Source organism: Zalophus californianus, chromosome 11 (assembly GCF_009762305.2).
Source record: "Zalophus californianus isolate mZalCal1 chromosome 11, mZalCal1.pri.v2, whole genome shotgun sequence".
Taxonomy (NCBI): Eukaryota; Metazoa; Chordata; class Mammalia; order Carnivora; family Otariidae; genus Zalophus; species Zalophus californianus.
In genome coordinates, this window is record NC_045605.1 from 46,451,511 (window position 1) to 46,468,109 (window position 16,599).

General features: G+C 44.7%; 1 protein-coding gene across 14 annotated transcripts in view; it reads left to right on the top strand.

Moving 5' to 3' along the window:
* SYTL2 (synaptotagmin like 2) overlaps positions 1–16,599 on the top strand; it is a 120,729-nt gene that overhangs the window by 41,302 nt on the left and 62,828 nt on the right. For 13 of the 14 annotated variants that reach the window (XM_027579748.2, XM_027579756.1, XM_027579763.1 and 10 more), the window contains exon 2: positions 10,934–11,439. In XM_027579748.2, coding sequence (XP_027435549.2) covers positions 11,339–11,439 — 101 coding nt within the window. In that variant the 5' untranslated portion in view covers positions 10,934–11,338. Of the gene's footprint in view, positions 1–3,524; positions 3,645–10,933; positions 11,440–16,599 lie in introns of those variants that run through there. The other variant, XM_027579750.2, reaches the window with a different exon arrangement.

Sequence of the window (16,599 nt, forward strand, 5' to 3'; positions counted from 1 at the left end):
TCAGGCTGTCCTGGGAAATAAGTAAAGGGACTAGAGTTGGGGGAAAACTAAACTGGGATTAGGATAGTTGCTGTCCTTTTTAATGTTAAGTGCTGTCTTAGATGTGGTTGGTCATCTCTCACACCTTCTCAGTCATGGTGAAGTTCCTTCTGGATTAGAGCAACTAGCTTGGAGGTTGGTTGGATTTTGGAGATTTTGACGATTTAGGGATGTCATATCTGTAGAGTCTGGCATGATGCCTGGGCAGAGGTGATACTGATTACATGATAATTACACGAAATAGCACCTTTCATTCAGTAATATCACTTCGAAACACTTTCTGGATATCAAGACAGATATTACCTAGGACTCCTGTGAGGGGAGCTTACCTGTAGTTATTTGGCATCTAGTTACAACACTACTGTCTGTTGTGTCTCAGGGCAGGTGAAGTGTCTATATGAAGGCAGGCAGAGTGGAAACATTCTTCATTTCTTCTAGACGGCACTATGCACCCTTCCTCTTCTCTAGTCTAATGGGGTCTGACGGAGCTCATGCTATTAGGCAGTGAGTGGATAAATATAATGGTATAGCATTTTGTAGTTGATAAAATGTCTTTCCATATATGGTGGATTTGTTGTGATTCAGTGAGATAGATGGGCAGTGGTTAGTCTCAATTTTAGAAATGAGGAAACTGAGACTCAGGGAAGTGCCACATTTATGGCCACCAAGATATTTAAGTAGGTAACTAGATTTCATACCAGATCTTATGACTTTAAATCTCATGTTCTTTCCCCTTCATGATGCTGCCAACATGATCAGAAATAAAGTGTCAAGTTTCTCCTCCATAAAAGTGGTTTAAAGGATGCCTTTAAAGGAACGTGATTCTGTTGCATACCCAACTGAGGAAGGAAGGAGCATCTCCAGCATGAGGTATCTGAACATGATAGAGTAAACATGAGCTCTGTCCCACTAGCTCTGGAGCAACAGCTATTTTCTGAACTAGAATTCAAGGACATTAAAATAACAGTTAATAACAGTGTCATGGTGGGGAGAGGTGGTTAGAGGAGGAAGAGATCTGGGCATGGCTAATTTTTTTTTTTTTTTAAGTTTTTCAGATTGATGCTAATGTACAGCCAGGTTTGGGAACCCCTGAGTTAGGACATTTAGAGAGAGTCCCTCACATTCCCAAGGAGGAATGTACATGATTTTACCAAAAGTGAGGCTTTATGGAGTCCTTCTTAAAGTCTGAGTTGCTGATTGCTCCAGTTGAGTTAACATTATGATCCTGGTTTAATTCCAGCCTAGTTAATAAATCAGCTGGTTGCTGCACTCCCTTCCTCTGAATCTGAAACCTAGAAAATAATTAAATCTAGAATTCACCTGGAATGCCTGCTATTATCAATGTGCTGGTTTCAGGGGCGCTCTGAACTGCGGCTCAATCCACTTCTTAGTTCATGTGCCAATTCTTACTCAGGTTGAAGATGCTTTTGTCCTGGAGGATAAAGGAGGCCCCCTCAGGGTGTCCCAGATCTCACATTGGGTAGCTGTGTGATTGTAGGCAGTTGGTCTAACCTCTGCAGCGCAGCTTCCTCATCTGCACAGAGAACTAGTGATGACTATGATTCAGCTGTTACTCCCCTTTTCGGGTTTGCTGTTGTTACAGCCGGAAAACAATTGATTTACAATGACATGTTTCACTTTGACTAATTGCTGTGCTCTTTAACCAGTCATAGGTGGTTTCTGACCTCTCAGGAATCCTCCACAGCTGTGATTCCCAGACCTGACCAAGCATCTGGCATCATGTGGGAATAACTTAGAAAATGCAGATTCCTGGGCCTCGGCCCTGAAGATTTTGATTCAGTAGGTCTTGAGCAAAGTCTGGGAATCTGCTCTTCCTCAGCCACATTTGGATACAAACGATGATGAATTTAATTAAAGTGACAGAACTCCCAGTTTAGATGTCACTACAGAGCTTAGTTGATAGAGATTGCATTTCTTCATGGAGGCCTTCCCTGGCCCCCAATACTACATTAAACCCTCTGGTTAAGAGTTTTATAGCAGCCTGCTCTTCAGCTTTGTAGGACTTCTTGAGCTTGTTCAACATCTGCCCTCCTTTTCCAGAATATCGACTCTCCGAGGGCAGGGACTGGGTATACTATCAGAACTTTCGGAGCATACAACTTACCCTCTTCCAGAACTGATATCTGGGACTGTGGTGGGTGCTGCCCTTTCAAGGGGGGGAGGATGTTTCCCTGGCATTTTGAACTTAGGCAAGGCTCCTGGTGCTTCCCAAGCTGGGTAATCAATTACAACCCATGGATATGTTGGCTTTTACAGCAGGTCTGCAATGTCAGATGAAGCTTGTTCTACTGTGTCTTAAAGCTCCTTGTGGATAGGTTGTCAAAGGTAAATCATCCCTTTTGTAAATTGTCATCCTTTCGGAAAGATTTGAGTTTTCTGCCCAAATATGAAGTTTATTTTATTTTTTTAAAGGATTTTATTTATTTATTTGAGAGAGAGAGGGAGTGAGAGAGAACACGATGGGGGAGAGGGGCAGAGGGAGAAACAGGGAGCCTGACATGGGGCTCGATCCCAGGACCCAGGGATCATGACCTGAGCTGAAAGCAGACACTTAACTGACTGAGCCACCCAGGTGCCCCAAATATGTAGTTTAAAATGAATTTCAGCTGCCTGTTTCCCCAGCTCCTTTTTTTTTTTTAAGATTTTATTTATTTATTTGACAGACAGTGAGAGAGGGAACACAAGCAGGGGAAGTGGGAGAGGGAGAAGCAGGCTTCCCCTGGAGCCCCCCGATGCAGGGCTTGATCCCAGGACCCTGGGATTGTGACCTGAGCTGAAGACAGACACTTAACAACTGAGCGACCCAGGTGCCCCATCCCCAACTTCTTTCTTTCTTCACTGTTTTCATCTTTTGGAATCCTGATATACCAAGAAAATACAGATCTAGAGGGTGGTTCTGGCATACTTATCAAGACTGGAAAATATGAAAAATTCAGGTTCAAATTTCTCTTCTCTGGCATTTCAGGCACTGCGGGGTCTGACCCTGGGTACTGTTTCCCTATTCATACCCTATACTCTGGTTACCGGCCTTCTTTTTGAATCCCTTTGTGGTTTCGTGGCTCAGTATACTGGTCCAGAATGCCGGCTCTCGTCTCTAATTCAGCCATCAAGGCTCACTTCACTTTATTTCCTTCCTAAATTCCTGTGGCCCCCGATGCTTGGTTTGGGCCTCCTTTATTAGTACTTCACATGGTACTTGGAGGAGGGTTAGTTGTGTGTGATCCTGTCTTCCTCACATGGCCCATTATCTTGTCCTTTGTTGGGGCTTGATGAAAATATTTTGTTCCTGTGGGTACCACAAGTCCAAACTTACCCAGGAATGGCAGAGGTGAGTTTTTCAGAAATCTGGAGACATTATCATTAGGTTTGAATGTGAGATTAAGGGGTGAGGGAATGGTCACGTGTAAAGGAATCTTTCCTTCTCTCTGTCTCCTTCATTCTTAATTTGAGGTCACCAAGTTAGTCTGTGGGAAGCATGAGCTGTTGGCCACATCAGCCTGGAGCTGGAGGAGAAGAATGAAGTAGAAAAATGGTTTCCACCTTTGGAATAATCCTCACAAAAGTGAAAGCTTTGTATCTTGAAGGTACCCATGAGTTTTGATTTTTCAGTTGTTCCCTAAGGAAAAAAAACCAAATTTATTATTGCATAACAAACTAACATACTCTATCTATAACCTTTCATTTGTTCACTTACTCATAGGCTCATTTCGTTTAGTCATTTTATTTATTCATTCAATTCACATTTTTGAGCAGTTACCTTGAACCAGTCATAAGACAATGAATTATGCTTTCCTCTCAAGAAGCCCTTTTAGGCAACATATTAGGTTGAGAAATTTGTATATTTTTAAATAGTGTGATGAAAGCACTGACCACACAGAAACAAAATAATCATGTGGCATTGTTTCTGGACAGTGCTGTGGACAAAGTTTGCTTTTCATATAAACACATCTCTATGTAAGTATATGACAACATGTTCTGATTGAGTTTAAGCACATAAAGGTAGGTTTTTTAGTAACAATTTCTGGTTCCCAGGGTCTCTGCTATTCTAAAGAGGCTCAGGGCCTTGTTATAAATTCCTGCATGTTGACACAGGTGCCTTTCCCCTCTATCCTGTACTTTTGCTCCTTTCCATGTCTGTCCATAAAACAAATCAAGAGCCCAATCATTTTCCTATTCCTACAAATTGTGCTTAGGGGAGCCTGCCCTACTTTGAGGGCCAATGCATGTTGCTCAGAGCAGATGACAAAGAAGAAAGTAGAGAATATATGGAAAGAGGAAAGCAGGGTGAAAACAGACCTGGACTGGGCACCCGGAAACTGGGGTCTAGTCTCCTCTTTGTCCCTGACTAGCTGTGTGATCTCTCTGAGAATAAGGGGGTGGCAATGGAGTGGAAGATGAAACACAGTGGCTTTAGAACCTTCCAGCTCTGGCCTCAAATCACGTTCTGCTTGAGTGACTATAGATTTAACTCCTTGAGCCCAATGTTATCTGCATGATGTGGAGAATACCTGCCTCGCTGGGTGGGCAGAGAGATTCAGTGGGATCACATAGGTAAGGTACTTAGCACGACCTGCTCATTTTTCAGTTCAGAGAAAAATGAGCAAGATCTTAAAAAGCTTAGACAATGTCATGTGAGGAACAGCCGAGGGGGGAAGGAAGCTCATCTTCCCCTCAATAAAGGAGACTCAGGGAGAACAAGAAAGCCATCTTCCTTTTAAACTGCTGTTTGAAAGGGAGAGTGAGGGGCGCCTGGGTGGCTCAGTCAGTTAAGCGTCTGCCTTCGGCTCAGGTCATGATCTCAGTGTCCTGGGATTGAGTCCCACATTGGAGCCTGCTTCTTCCTCTCCCTCTGCCCCTCCCCCCGCTTGTGCTCTCTCTTGCTCTCTCTGTCGCTATCTCTGTCTGTCTTAAATAAAATCTTGAAAGAAAGAAAGAAAAAGGAGAAAAGAAAGAAAAAGAAAGAGAGCAAGCTGAGGGGGCCAGGGCAAATTAGAGGCAAGGGGTAAAAATTAGGGACAAGTTCAACCATAGTGCAAAGTAAGCCTGAGAAGTGGAGAAGCCCCACAGGGGAATGAGGGCTTTGGGCATGGGTGCCCTGGCAGGGCGACTTGTGGGTCTGATGACACCAGTTTGGTATGCAGTGAGGAGAATTGCGCTGGGCGGGAGGTGAGCAAAGTTTCTCTGATTGTTCCATTCCACTTGCTCCTTCCTAGGCGTCCCCTGAGCCGTCTGTGGGTTATTCCATTTATGCCTTGATGCCACTATGATCTGGGAAGCTTACAAAACACTTGGTTTGATGTGTGATGGTTTGTCGCTGCTGAAAGTGAGTCCCTTAATTGATCGGGGCTGTTTCTCTCAGTGCTGTTCTCCCCAACCCCACCTTGACTCCAGCCTATTTATTCCTGCTCTCCTTCTGCCTCCCAGATTTTTCTTCCCAGCCTTCATTCTAGATGTCATGGGACTGTCAGCACAATTTGCTTCTCTTCTAAAAACTTTATCATGTGAGAGTCACTACTTACTTGAGGTTTCCTCCCCTCGCTTGGGGTCTGCAGGCTTTGGTACAACAGTCACGTGGGGAAGGAAGAAGGGCTCTGTGGGCCTGCCCTTGTACCAGAGCACAATGGGGGAACAAATATTGTTAATCAGGCTCCAGCCAGGGTTTGGTCAGGCACAATGACTGGGTTCAGACCTATAAGTCTAGCTCTTCTAGTTGTGATCACTAGCAGGCACCAACTGTCTGGGGCCTTGGTTTCCCTCTCTAGCTTAACTTTGGACACTTGACAAGGAGGAGAGTATTGGCTTTCATAGATGTGGCACAGCAGGGCTGACGCATGGAAAACTTGAATTCAGCACAATCTGCATTTGGAGCCTGTAAATTTCCCTTCCATGCTGCCGCTCCCACTGCAGCTCACTCCTTGTTTATTCTCCATAGTGTCCTGCCTTCTCGCCAGAGCATCACAATCATCTCTGTAAGAAAGGAGAAAGTGGGAGTAAAAACACCTGTCACATAGATGAGAAAACTGAGACTTGGGGAAGTCACGTGATTTATTTAAACCACACAGTCATGTGATGGACTAGGGGCTGGAACTCCTTGAATAATGTGGACCTGGTTTTTCAGTGAAGGAAGAAGTGGAAGCTCAGTTCTCTTCCATCCGTATTCATGTATTAACTATGTGAGTGCCTAGTAGATGCAAGGCACAGTGGCAAGGACTGGGGTCACAGAGCACTCAGATGTCCAGGCCTTGCTCATAAATGAATGGAGGATGAGCTTGAGTAGATAAGGATTCGAGACGGTGTGCTGAATATCCTGACTCAGAAAGTCAGGTGCTAATGGAACACACCAGAGGGTTGCCTAACCTGGCCTTGAGAGGTTAGGAAAGGCTTCTGTGTAATAAGTGACATCTAACTTGAGATCTAAGAGGTATCAGCCCAGGAAAGGTATAGCGTATAGAAAGGCCTGGGGGGCAAAAGTAACCAAAAAGTTGTGTGTGGGAAGCCTAAGGAAAAGCACTTGGGGAAGAAAGCTGGTGCCAGGTCACGTGAGTCCCACAGGCCATGGTAAGGAGTTTGAGCATTTAGCCAATGGGCAATGGGAAGAGGTGAAGGGTTTTAGACCTGCAAATATGGCTTAGTCAGACCTGACTTTTAGAAAAGTCACTCAGCAGCATAATGAGAATGGGTGGGAGGGAGGCTGAAGCTTAGGAGAACTTTTTGCTCACCCTGGGAGCTACTCCTGTGAACACATCAGGAATCCCTGTGCCCAAAATTTATCCCTCCCAATTTTTGCACAGAAATTTCTCTGATTGCTGACTGCCCCACTGTGGACCAGTGATTTTTCTATGGTTAAGCACAGAATGAAGGTCCACAGTCAGAAGAGTTTTGTTCGGCTTCCCAGTTTGAGGAATCTGTGGAGAGGAGAATTAAAGGAGAGATCAGCATTGGGGTGGATTAATCTGACAAAGCTACTGGCAAGGGGAGCCTGGGTGGCTCAGTCAGTTAAGCGTCTGCTTTGGCTCAGGTCATGATCGAGCCCTGCTCAGCGGGGAGTCTGCTTCTCCCTCTGCCCTTCCCCCTGCTTGTGTGCGTGTGCTCTCTCTCTCTCTCTCTTGCTCACTCTCTTACTCTCTCTCTCAAATAAATAAAATCTTAATTTAAAAAAAAGCTACTGGAAATACTAGCCCCACCACACAAGTGTGGTGGCAGACACCACCCTGAGCCCTACTCTCCTCATTTGAAAAACACAGATCATAAAATACTTGCCTCAGATCTTTGTGAGGATCCTATGAGATAATGTTAAGTGCCAGGTGTGTAGGAGGTACCCAGTAAATATTTACTTCCTTCTCTTTTTTCCTGCCTTTCCTTAATGCTGCCCCATCTCAGAGTAAAAGCCAGAAATTGTACAGCGCTAATGTAAGACTTAACACAGTATGAACTACTTCTTTCTGCCCTGCTCTAACCTGTCCTCCTCTGGGCACACTCTGCTATTCCAGCACTGACTTCTTTGATGTTCTTTGAACATGCCGGACGCGCCTCCACCGCAGGACCCCCTGGTACCCGTGTGGCTTGTTAACTCACCTCTGTCAAATTTGTTCACATGTCATCCTCTCAACGAGACCAACCCTAACCACCCCCTTAAAACTCCCAACTCCCCTCTTCCCTTCTCTGCTCTGTTACCACCTTCTGGCAAGTTACATAATTATTTGGGCATTTATTATTATTATTATTATTATTATTTAGTTTGATGTCTCCTCTGAGGGGCACGTAGGCTCTCACAGGACATTTTTTTCTGTCTGATGGACCACTGTATGTCCAGGGCTTACCACAGCGCCAGGCACATGATAGGCTCTCAGTAAATGTTTGCTGAATGAAACGTTTGATTAGCTCCTATGATAGATAGCAGCCAGAGTATTGGGAATTGGGAAAGCACCTGGTATTGAAGAGTCTTGGTTGCCATCCAAGAGCTCTGCTGCTGTCTCTCCCAATTAGGAGTCAAAGGTTCTAGCCCTTCCCTCCTTTCTCAGTAAAATGAAGATATTGCCCTTTGTCTCGCTGATTTTTAGGAAAAACCTTTAACCCTTAGAAGCTCTTATGCAGAAGCACTGGTTAGCTTGTTGTTGTACACGAAGGTGTAGAAACCAGCGTTTCCTCCTTTAGCAATGCTCCCAGTTACCACTGCTGGACAGCCTGAGTTGTTTTTCTCCTTTGTTCTCTGCCTGTCCCATACTCATTGACTTTAAAACAGTCTCTCACTGAACCATATGGCAGCGTCCATGGTTCTTCGAATGTGGCCTCAATTTATTTCCTTGCTAGCCTCTGAGATCTAAGGAGTAATTTGTTAGGCTGGAAGAAGCTATTCTGCATGAAAGAATAGACAGCCATCCCCTGGTGAACTTGTATACTTGGATTAGGTTCATTCATCTACTTACCTACTTACTACATTCAGAGACTCACAGTCAAATGGGAGTGATTGAAGGAAGATAAATAATTATCGCGGTGGGGTGTATATGTGGAGAAGAAAGTTTTTGTGTTAGTTGGTCTTCTGCGACAGAAGTGTTATAACAGCCCCGAACTTCAGTCGCTTCCAACAACAAATATTTATTTCTTCCCATAATCTCCAGGTCACCTGGGATGGCCTTACTTCGGGCGGCTCAGGGTCGGGTCTGACCTTATATCTCCTTTTCTGGGACCCGGACTAGAAAGTCAGGAGTTACCTAGGGCAGGCTCTTCTTGTGGCCGGTGGCAGGAGTATAAGCAGCCAAGCCAACCCACACAAGCCTATGCTTGTATCACATTTGCAGCATTCCATTGACCAAAGTCACAGGTCAAGCCCAACAATAGGAAGGTCGGGATGAATACACTGCTTACTCTAGTGGCAACATGGTTGCGTAGCTATTTCAGGGAGGGAGTGAAGAGTTAGGAGCAATAAGTGAATCTACTTTTAATTCTAGCTGAGGTAGTTAGGGAGGGCTTCCTGGAGGTGGTAACTTCCATGTTTGAAGGATGAGTATTTTTCAAGATGAACGAACAGGCACCAACTTATACAAATGGGTGCACATTTTAAAAAGAGAGAATAAAATAGTGTCTTAACATTTATTTGAGTAGTCGCTGTGAGTTATATGCAGAGAGCCAGAGGAATATAAAACAACGGTCATCAGAGTAACTGTTCTTGAAGTCCATACTTCATGGGGGAGATCAGAAGGAAACATAATACAAAAAAGCAAAGGAAAAGACATGACCAGGTACACTCTTATTTACTTACTTACTTACTTATTTATTTATTTATTTATTAAAGATTTTATTTATTTGACAGAGAGATCAAAAGCAGAGGGAGAGAGAGGGAGAAGCAGGCTCCCTGCTGAGCAAGTAACCCGATGTGGGACTCGATCCCAGGACCCTGGGATCATGACCCGGGCCGAAGGCAGCCACTTAACTGACTGAGCCACCCAGCCATCCCACCAAGTACACTCTTATTTAGAGGGATAGAACAAAAGTGTGAACTCAGAAAGGAAGCTAGAATATATTTTTAGTAGCTATTTTTGGTAGAGGATGCAAGATATGTGCTGTTTGATTTCCATTATTTCACTTCATCTTTACAACCAGTGAGGGACATCCTACTGGTAGGTAAGTGGGAATGAGAAACCCCCCCACCCACCCTCAGAGTGGGGGGTCCCTTGTTAACGTGACAAAGGGAATACCTCCCAGGGGTTCTATTTTGCCAAAGTGAAGAACTTATTCACAAAAAGCACTCAGTCATGTGCGTACTGTTTTATTCTTCAGTGAGACTGCCTGAAACCTACTGAATCCTTGGTTTTTAGTGTCTACTGTCTGTGTAACACTGTGTTTGTTAAAGGGCCCCCATCCTGGAATAGGTGACCTCTGAAGTCCCAAGCAACTGTGAAATTCTTCATGTCACCTTCTCATTGCACATGGGTTTGTGTGGCCTCAAAGAAAATAGGATTCTTGCCCAAAGTCCTACTTAAAATTCTCACTTTGGATAGGGGAGGTTGAAATTCTGCCTCTTCCTTTCCCCCAGTTTATATACACACACCAGTAAGTGTTCTTTCTCCCCAGAAATGAAGGGAGCAAGCTTGGTGAGTTGCTCTAGACCCGGCAAGGGTTAGAGGTGGGACCGGGTGAAGAATAACATTTCTCCCTCTTGTGCACGTTACCTTTACGTGATACCTGCTCATCACCTGTCATTAGAGAGCCCAGATATGTTCCTGTGCAACATTCCTATTCATGGAGATGTGAGCACTTGTGAATTTTTATTTCTAGTTTCTTACCCATGATTGATGACTGGAATCATGTCTCCCTGGTCTTATTGACCTTGAGTGTGACTTTTTTTTTTATTTATTTTTTATTTTTTTAAAGATTTTATTTGTTTATTTGAGACAGCGAGAAAGCGAGAGCACATGAGAGGGGGGAGGGTCAGAGGGAGAAGCAGACCCCCCGCTGAGCGGGGAGCCCGATGCGGGACTCGATCCCGGGACTCCAGGATCATGACCTGAGCCGAAGGCAGTCGCTTAACCAACTGAGCCACCCAGGCGCCCGAGTGTGACTTTTTAGCCTAGCATGCCGTGAGTTTGGAGAGAGAGAGAACCAGCTCTTTTTTTGCAGCCATCCCTTTCCTCAGCGGGTTGTCAAACATCAACAGGCATTTTGTGTGCTCTCCATCTTGTTGGTCTGAAATTGAGTAGAAGCGTGTTGCATGACCCATTTGCTCAGGAAGCTGGCCGAACTGGTTTCCCTGATCTCAGAGACCATCTCACTGGTCATTCTCTTTCCCTAGGCACGTTTTAAATCTTGTAATAATGAGCAATGCTTACGGAACTGCCTCACACTGTCTTGTGTTTACTGTCTCGTGATTCCCCAGGTATCACAAGATGTTCAGGTGCTGCAGCCTCTCCTCAAGTTGATGACCCAGACACAGGGAGAATCAACTGAGTCTGAGACTGGTCCAGAGTGGGAGTGTGAGTAGGAATGCCACTGTGGGAACAAGTGAGCTGTCTGGCAAGGAATGCAGCGTCCTTCTGAGAGCCTCCTCTCCACGTCATTCCCCAGACCACCGCTTCCTCTCTGGAAGGACCAAGGAGGACTTTGCAATCAGCCACCTGAAACTTTTGCCGGGCCAACGTAAGACTTGCGCTGCAGAACTGAACGAGATATTACTTCGTTTAGTTTTTTGCATCTTCTGATCATTGAACAACAGTCATAGTTGTTTTGCTTTGAGAACTATAAGCCAGATTGGTTGCTCTTATTTTTGTGTATAATTTTCATAATGATTGACTTGAGCTTCCTGACAGAGGAGGAGCAAGAAACCATCATGAAGGTTCTGCAGCGGGATGCTGCCCTGAAGAGGGTTGAAGAGGAGAGAGTCAGGTAAGGGGCCAGGAGGTCCTTGGGCATGGGGGAAGGAGGGACAGTCTGTAAGAAGATGGGACACCTTCTTTCCTCAGTCATAAGTGGTAATTCTGACTTGGAGCCTGAACTTACAGGTTTTAGGTTTTAGGTTTTAGGTTCCTTCCTGGATGGGATTTTTTTCCTTCTTCATGTCTCTTAATTTACCCTTAGGACTCCTGCCGGAAGTAGTCTTGATAAATGAAACCCCTTTAATTTATTAAATACTGAATTAAAAATGAAGTCTATACAAACACATACATCTACGTAGGTATATTTGAATGTGTGCATATTTATATCCACCTTTTAAAAAACGGAATCATGAACTAAATTGGATTTTTTTAATTCCTAAGATTTTTAAAAGAAAATAAATTGGGAAGTAGCTCACGTTTCTGCATACTTTGAGAAACGTTTGAATTGGTTTCAACAGCAATTGAAATTGGCTCTGACTGAGCCACTTTTTCATTTGTGTCTCACAAGAAGGAGTGGCAGCTTTGACATGTTGTTCTTGCTGAGAGGAACCCATGTGTTCCACGTCAACATTTGCTCCACTTTTCCCTCACCACAGGGTTGGTAGAAGGAGCATGAGAGCAGGATGCTGAAGAAGTGGGCTTAAGCCCAGGCCCTGCCATCTGTTACCTGTGTAATTTTGGGCTTTGAAAACAGTGGAAGGCTTCTGGAATGTATGTTAGTAGTATTAACTGCATAATCCCCATCCCAGGAGTTACCTGAAAGGAACATAAGCCATGTTCTTATTTCCTGGGACACAAGACCATGAGTAATGGATTTACTGGCACCATTTTCCATACTTTGACCCTAATTGAGCATAGATGCTTTGTAAACATGCTGAAATTCACTCCAAGCACTCCAGAGCATCTGTTTATGGCTACTAATAATAGCTTATAGAGACAGTGCTTAACAAACTAACAAATGATTCCCAAATGACAGTGATGAACAGATTGCAAAGGGCATTTTTCTGAGTTCAAACACTCTTGTGCAGTTGGTAGGGGCTCAGAGTGGGATATAATTATGCCTTCTTGATGTGTGAGGAAGTTGACTTTGAGATAGGTCAGGTAACTTGCTCAAGCTCATACAACCCGTAGGTGTCAGGATTGAGAATCACATTCTGGTCTTCAGGTACTCATGGACTAACTCTGCCTCCTTTTTCTGAGAAAACAGTAGCAGACTGGCCATCCTGGCACCTGGCCATGGAGAAGGGGGCAGGTGCTTGATATGAGCTAGGACACTGAGCCGTGATGGTGACAGGTACTGGAGAGCCTGTGAATGGGGCGCTTTACTTGTCATGTGCCTCCCTACAAGTCGCCTGTAGTGCTCTGTGCACCAGGATGGGAGGTGCTGTTCTCCATTCTCAGCAAATGGGGCGTCTTGAGCATTTTATCCAGGAGGGGCAGGAGATTTACCCCAATCCTCCCTCAGAGCCTTTTGGTAGCATTGATCCTTTGCCCATGTACAGTTTATAAAGCCCTTTCATGAATGTTGTCCTACGTTTCCTCATAAACAGAGGCATGTGAGATTCGGCAAGGCAGGACTGTTGCACCCATTTTAAAAATAAGGAGTGAAGGCAACACAGAGAAAATACTAGCTGATTCTTAAAGCATCATGGGAATTCATTTATCCTCTCAGAAGACAAGACAGGGAGACTTGGAAAGAAAACAGTGGGGTGAAGATAACCCTGGGCCCCTCTTCCTACGTCAGGATGTGGGGACTGTGACTACTGGGTTGCTGAATACCTTTGATTCCTCCATTAATCGGGTGTTATATGTGGGCTGCAATTCTATGTCCTCCATTGAGCTGGGTTAGGAGGAGAGATTTGTCCTCCCTCCTACCCCCCTCTAAATGTCCTTGGCCCCTGGGACTGCAGGCTGCTGGGTCTTCCCTGTAGTTGTGTGTTTCCGTGTGAGTGGAGTGGAGGTGTTTCATGGGCATATGCAGTGGCTGATGGAAAAATCCTCCAAAAATGCAAAGTTCTGGCAGGAGCCGGGCTTTGTGAGGGGTGTGAGCATATAGCCTCAGGGACCAGCCCAGCTGCAGCTGCAGCAACAGTGCAGTGAGTCCCTTAGCAGGGGTGGGTTTGCAGACTCCCCTTCCAGTCGCTGTTTCTCAGGGTGCCCCAGCAGCTGCTGCTTCTGTGAACTGATAGCAAGAAATCTTGGGTGGCAAGAAATCCAGTGTGAGTCAAGCCCTGTGTACTACCACCATGCTGGGGGAGTTCTTAGACGTCAAGCACCTGATGGTTGACTCAACCACAGATAGATAGGTTTAGGACTCTGGGCCTGGGGAAGAGTGATGGTGCATGGTGGTTTGGGGGGTGCCCATAGCTGGTGGACACAAAGGGGCCCAGCCCATGGCCTGACCTGCTTCACATAAAGAGAATTGCACTCTGACCCCTTCTTTGATTTAGGACTGAAGGGACTTGTGGGTATGGGTCTGAGGCTGTTCTGCTCCAGGGCTGGTGGAACTAGATCTCTGGTCTCTGAAAATGCTGTTCCATGGACTTTTGCTGTCAGCCCCTTTGCTGTCTCCAGCTGTTTGTCTTTGACTCTTCCATCAGCTTTCCATACAGCCTGACAGCTCTGGGAAGATTTTTTTGGTCCCTATAAATCATTTTACAAATAAAGAAGGTAAAGCCCAGAGAGGGGAAGTGACAAGCCCAGGGCCACTCAGATAACCGCTGCCAGAGCCGTGGTAAGGAAAGCTCTTGGTCTAGCACTATTCCCTCTACCCCATGCTGCTATTATTGCCTTTTGCAATTTGTCAAGCTGCAAGCTGTCATTTGTTAATCATTTGTTAATTTGTGAAGCACTGTCTGTCTATGAGTTATTATTAGTAGCCGTAATCAGATTCTCCAGAGTGCTTGAAGTGAATTTCAGTATGTTCACAAAGCATCCATGTTCAATTAGGGTCAAAATTATTGGTATTATTCCTTCAGAAGGCTAGGGAAGCAGTCCCCTGCTTAACCTTGGAGTCAAAACTGACATGAGTTTGAATCCTCTCCTCACCACTAATCAACTGTGGTTCATTGGACAAGTGACTTAACCTCTCTGAGCCTTAACCCAGAGACTGAGAATGACCGTAATACCAAACTCAAAGGATTAGAGTCAGGATTAAGTAAGATAATTCTTAATCTTCTTAGCACGTAAGAGGAGATGGAGACATTTGAATTCCCTTATTCTCTACTCCACCTTTTGTCTAAAAAAGGGCAGAATTCTATGGTTGGTAGTCTGACTCCTTAGGAGGAAAGTACTCTTAAAACCCTCAATTATTTAATGCAGTGAAATTTAATTGAGCCTCTATTAAGTATAAGGAACTTCTCTGGACAATGATATGAAGAGAATTCTGTGGTAATTAAAAGGAAATTGACCTTTATCCATTTAATGGATTATCAATTGCAAATTTAAAATCTCAACTTTGTTTCCCTAACATGCTTTTAGAGTTTCCCAGTCCTTCTCCTAGTTTTAGAAGCACACATCATATAATCCTAATATTGGCCTAAGCAAAACATCATTAGAAAGGCAAACCTGCCACTATAAATCAGACTGATCTTTCGAATGCTAATTATTATGGACTCTGGAGTATAATTCTCCTACAGCTATGCGAGGGTCTTACCAATGCCCTGGAGCACTGTTGCAGATGCTGCCTCTGAGTCCTTTTCAGCACGGCTGTAGTTGAGATTTCACATTCCCACTGAAATCTCTTTGCTTTCCTGATCTATCCGGGGCTTGGAATTGTTCACATGCATGCTCATTTGAGACATTGTGGAGATGATTTAATTTATAATGTTACCCCTGGTCTGATTTCATGAATGACAAAGATGAGTGTCATACAGGGGAAGTAAGTGTTCAGTTCCCAAATCTGTTCTACCTGTTCATGGTAGAACATGGACTCAAACCCAAGGGAATAGCCACTGTGGTGTCTCAGGAGGCAGCTAGAAGATAACAGTCCTAGGTCACTGTCGCCCCCGCAGCTGTGTTTCGCACTGCCTCTCTGCCTGCAGCCCCAAGTGCTGGGCCCAGTCGTTACCACGCGTGTGTATTCAGCTTGCTTCCCTGACTGCCAGCTAGAGACATTTCACAGATCAGCAGGGAGGCAGACATCAGGATAGATTCTTTCTCTCTCCCTACTCTCTCTTCTTTTTAAGAAACAGCATCCTGCATACACATATGTAATTTTAGTCTTTTATGGTTTGAAAATGAGACACTCTAAAGGTGGTGTTTCCTGTGTTTCAAATCATACTGTCAGCAGGAAGTCTTTGCCTGTGTGTGTGTCTATACACCACCGGCACCACGCCTGCCACCCCTGTGCACACAGAACCACATTGACAGGATGGGCATTCTTGCCACAGATAACATCTCAACCGTGACCACATCTTATGATTCTTAGCTGGTCCCCTAAGACCTAGTTATTTATTTATTTATTTTTTTAAGTGAAGGCAGTTGGCATTGAAGAACTGCTTTCCAGGACCTCTGGGGTGTTTTCTGTCAAAGCAAAGAGGAAGGGAACCAACATTTGTCAAGGAACTATATTGTATACAGAGTTCCAAATACATTTTCCCCTTTCATCTACATAGCAGTGTAGCTGAACCTGCTTAACACTGAGGAAATGAGGTAGAAGAGGTTAAGCTCCCTGCAAGATTGAAGCCTTGCTCCTCACACTGCAGAGCCTGGGCTTTCCACATGCTGTGCTGCCTCTCAGCAGAAGGTGGGGATTTATGATGTGTCTGTGACACAAGGGACACAAGTTTCCTCTCATTTTCCACTGTAAGGAGCATTTGTAATTTATTTCATTTTCACATGTGTTGGTTTTCACATCCTCTTTCAAAGTTTGAATTCCTTTGTAGAGTGAAGTGTGTTGACCACCTTAGACACCAAAATCATGTTTGACTCTCTCAGGTAGGATGGAGTAGCAGAAACAGCATCTGGATGGCTTCTGATCCTGGCTCTGGGTGACTTTGGGCAAACCTCCAACTTCTTTGGCCCCAAAGTACTTTCAAATCACATAGTCTAACCATCTTGTCCAATGTACTGAGGGGTTAAAAAAAAAAAAAAAGGCTGGGGAATGGGCCAGTCAACCTCTCTGGACAGCTGGCTGGTTCTTATCTAATTGACTAGGTAACATCAACCA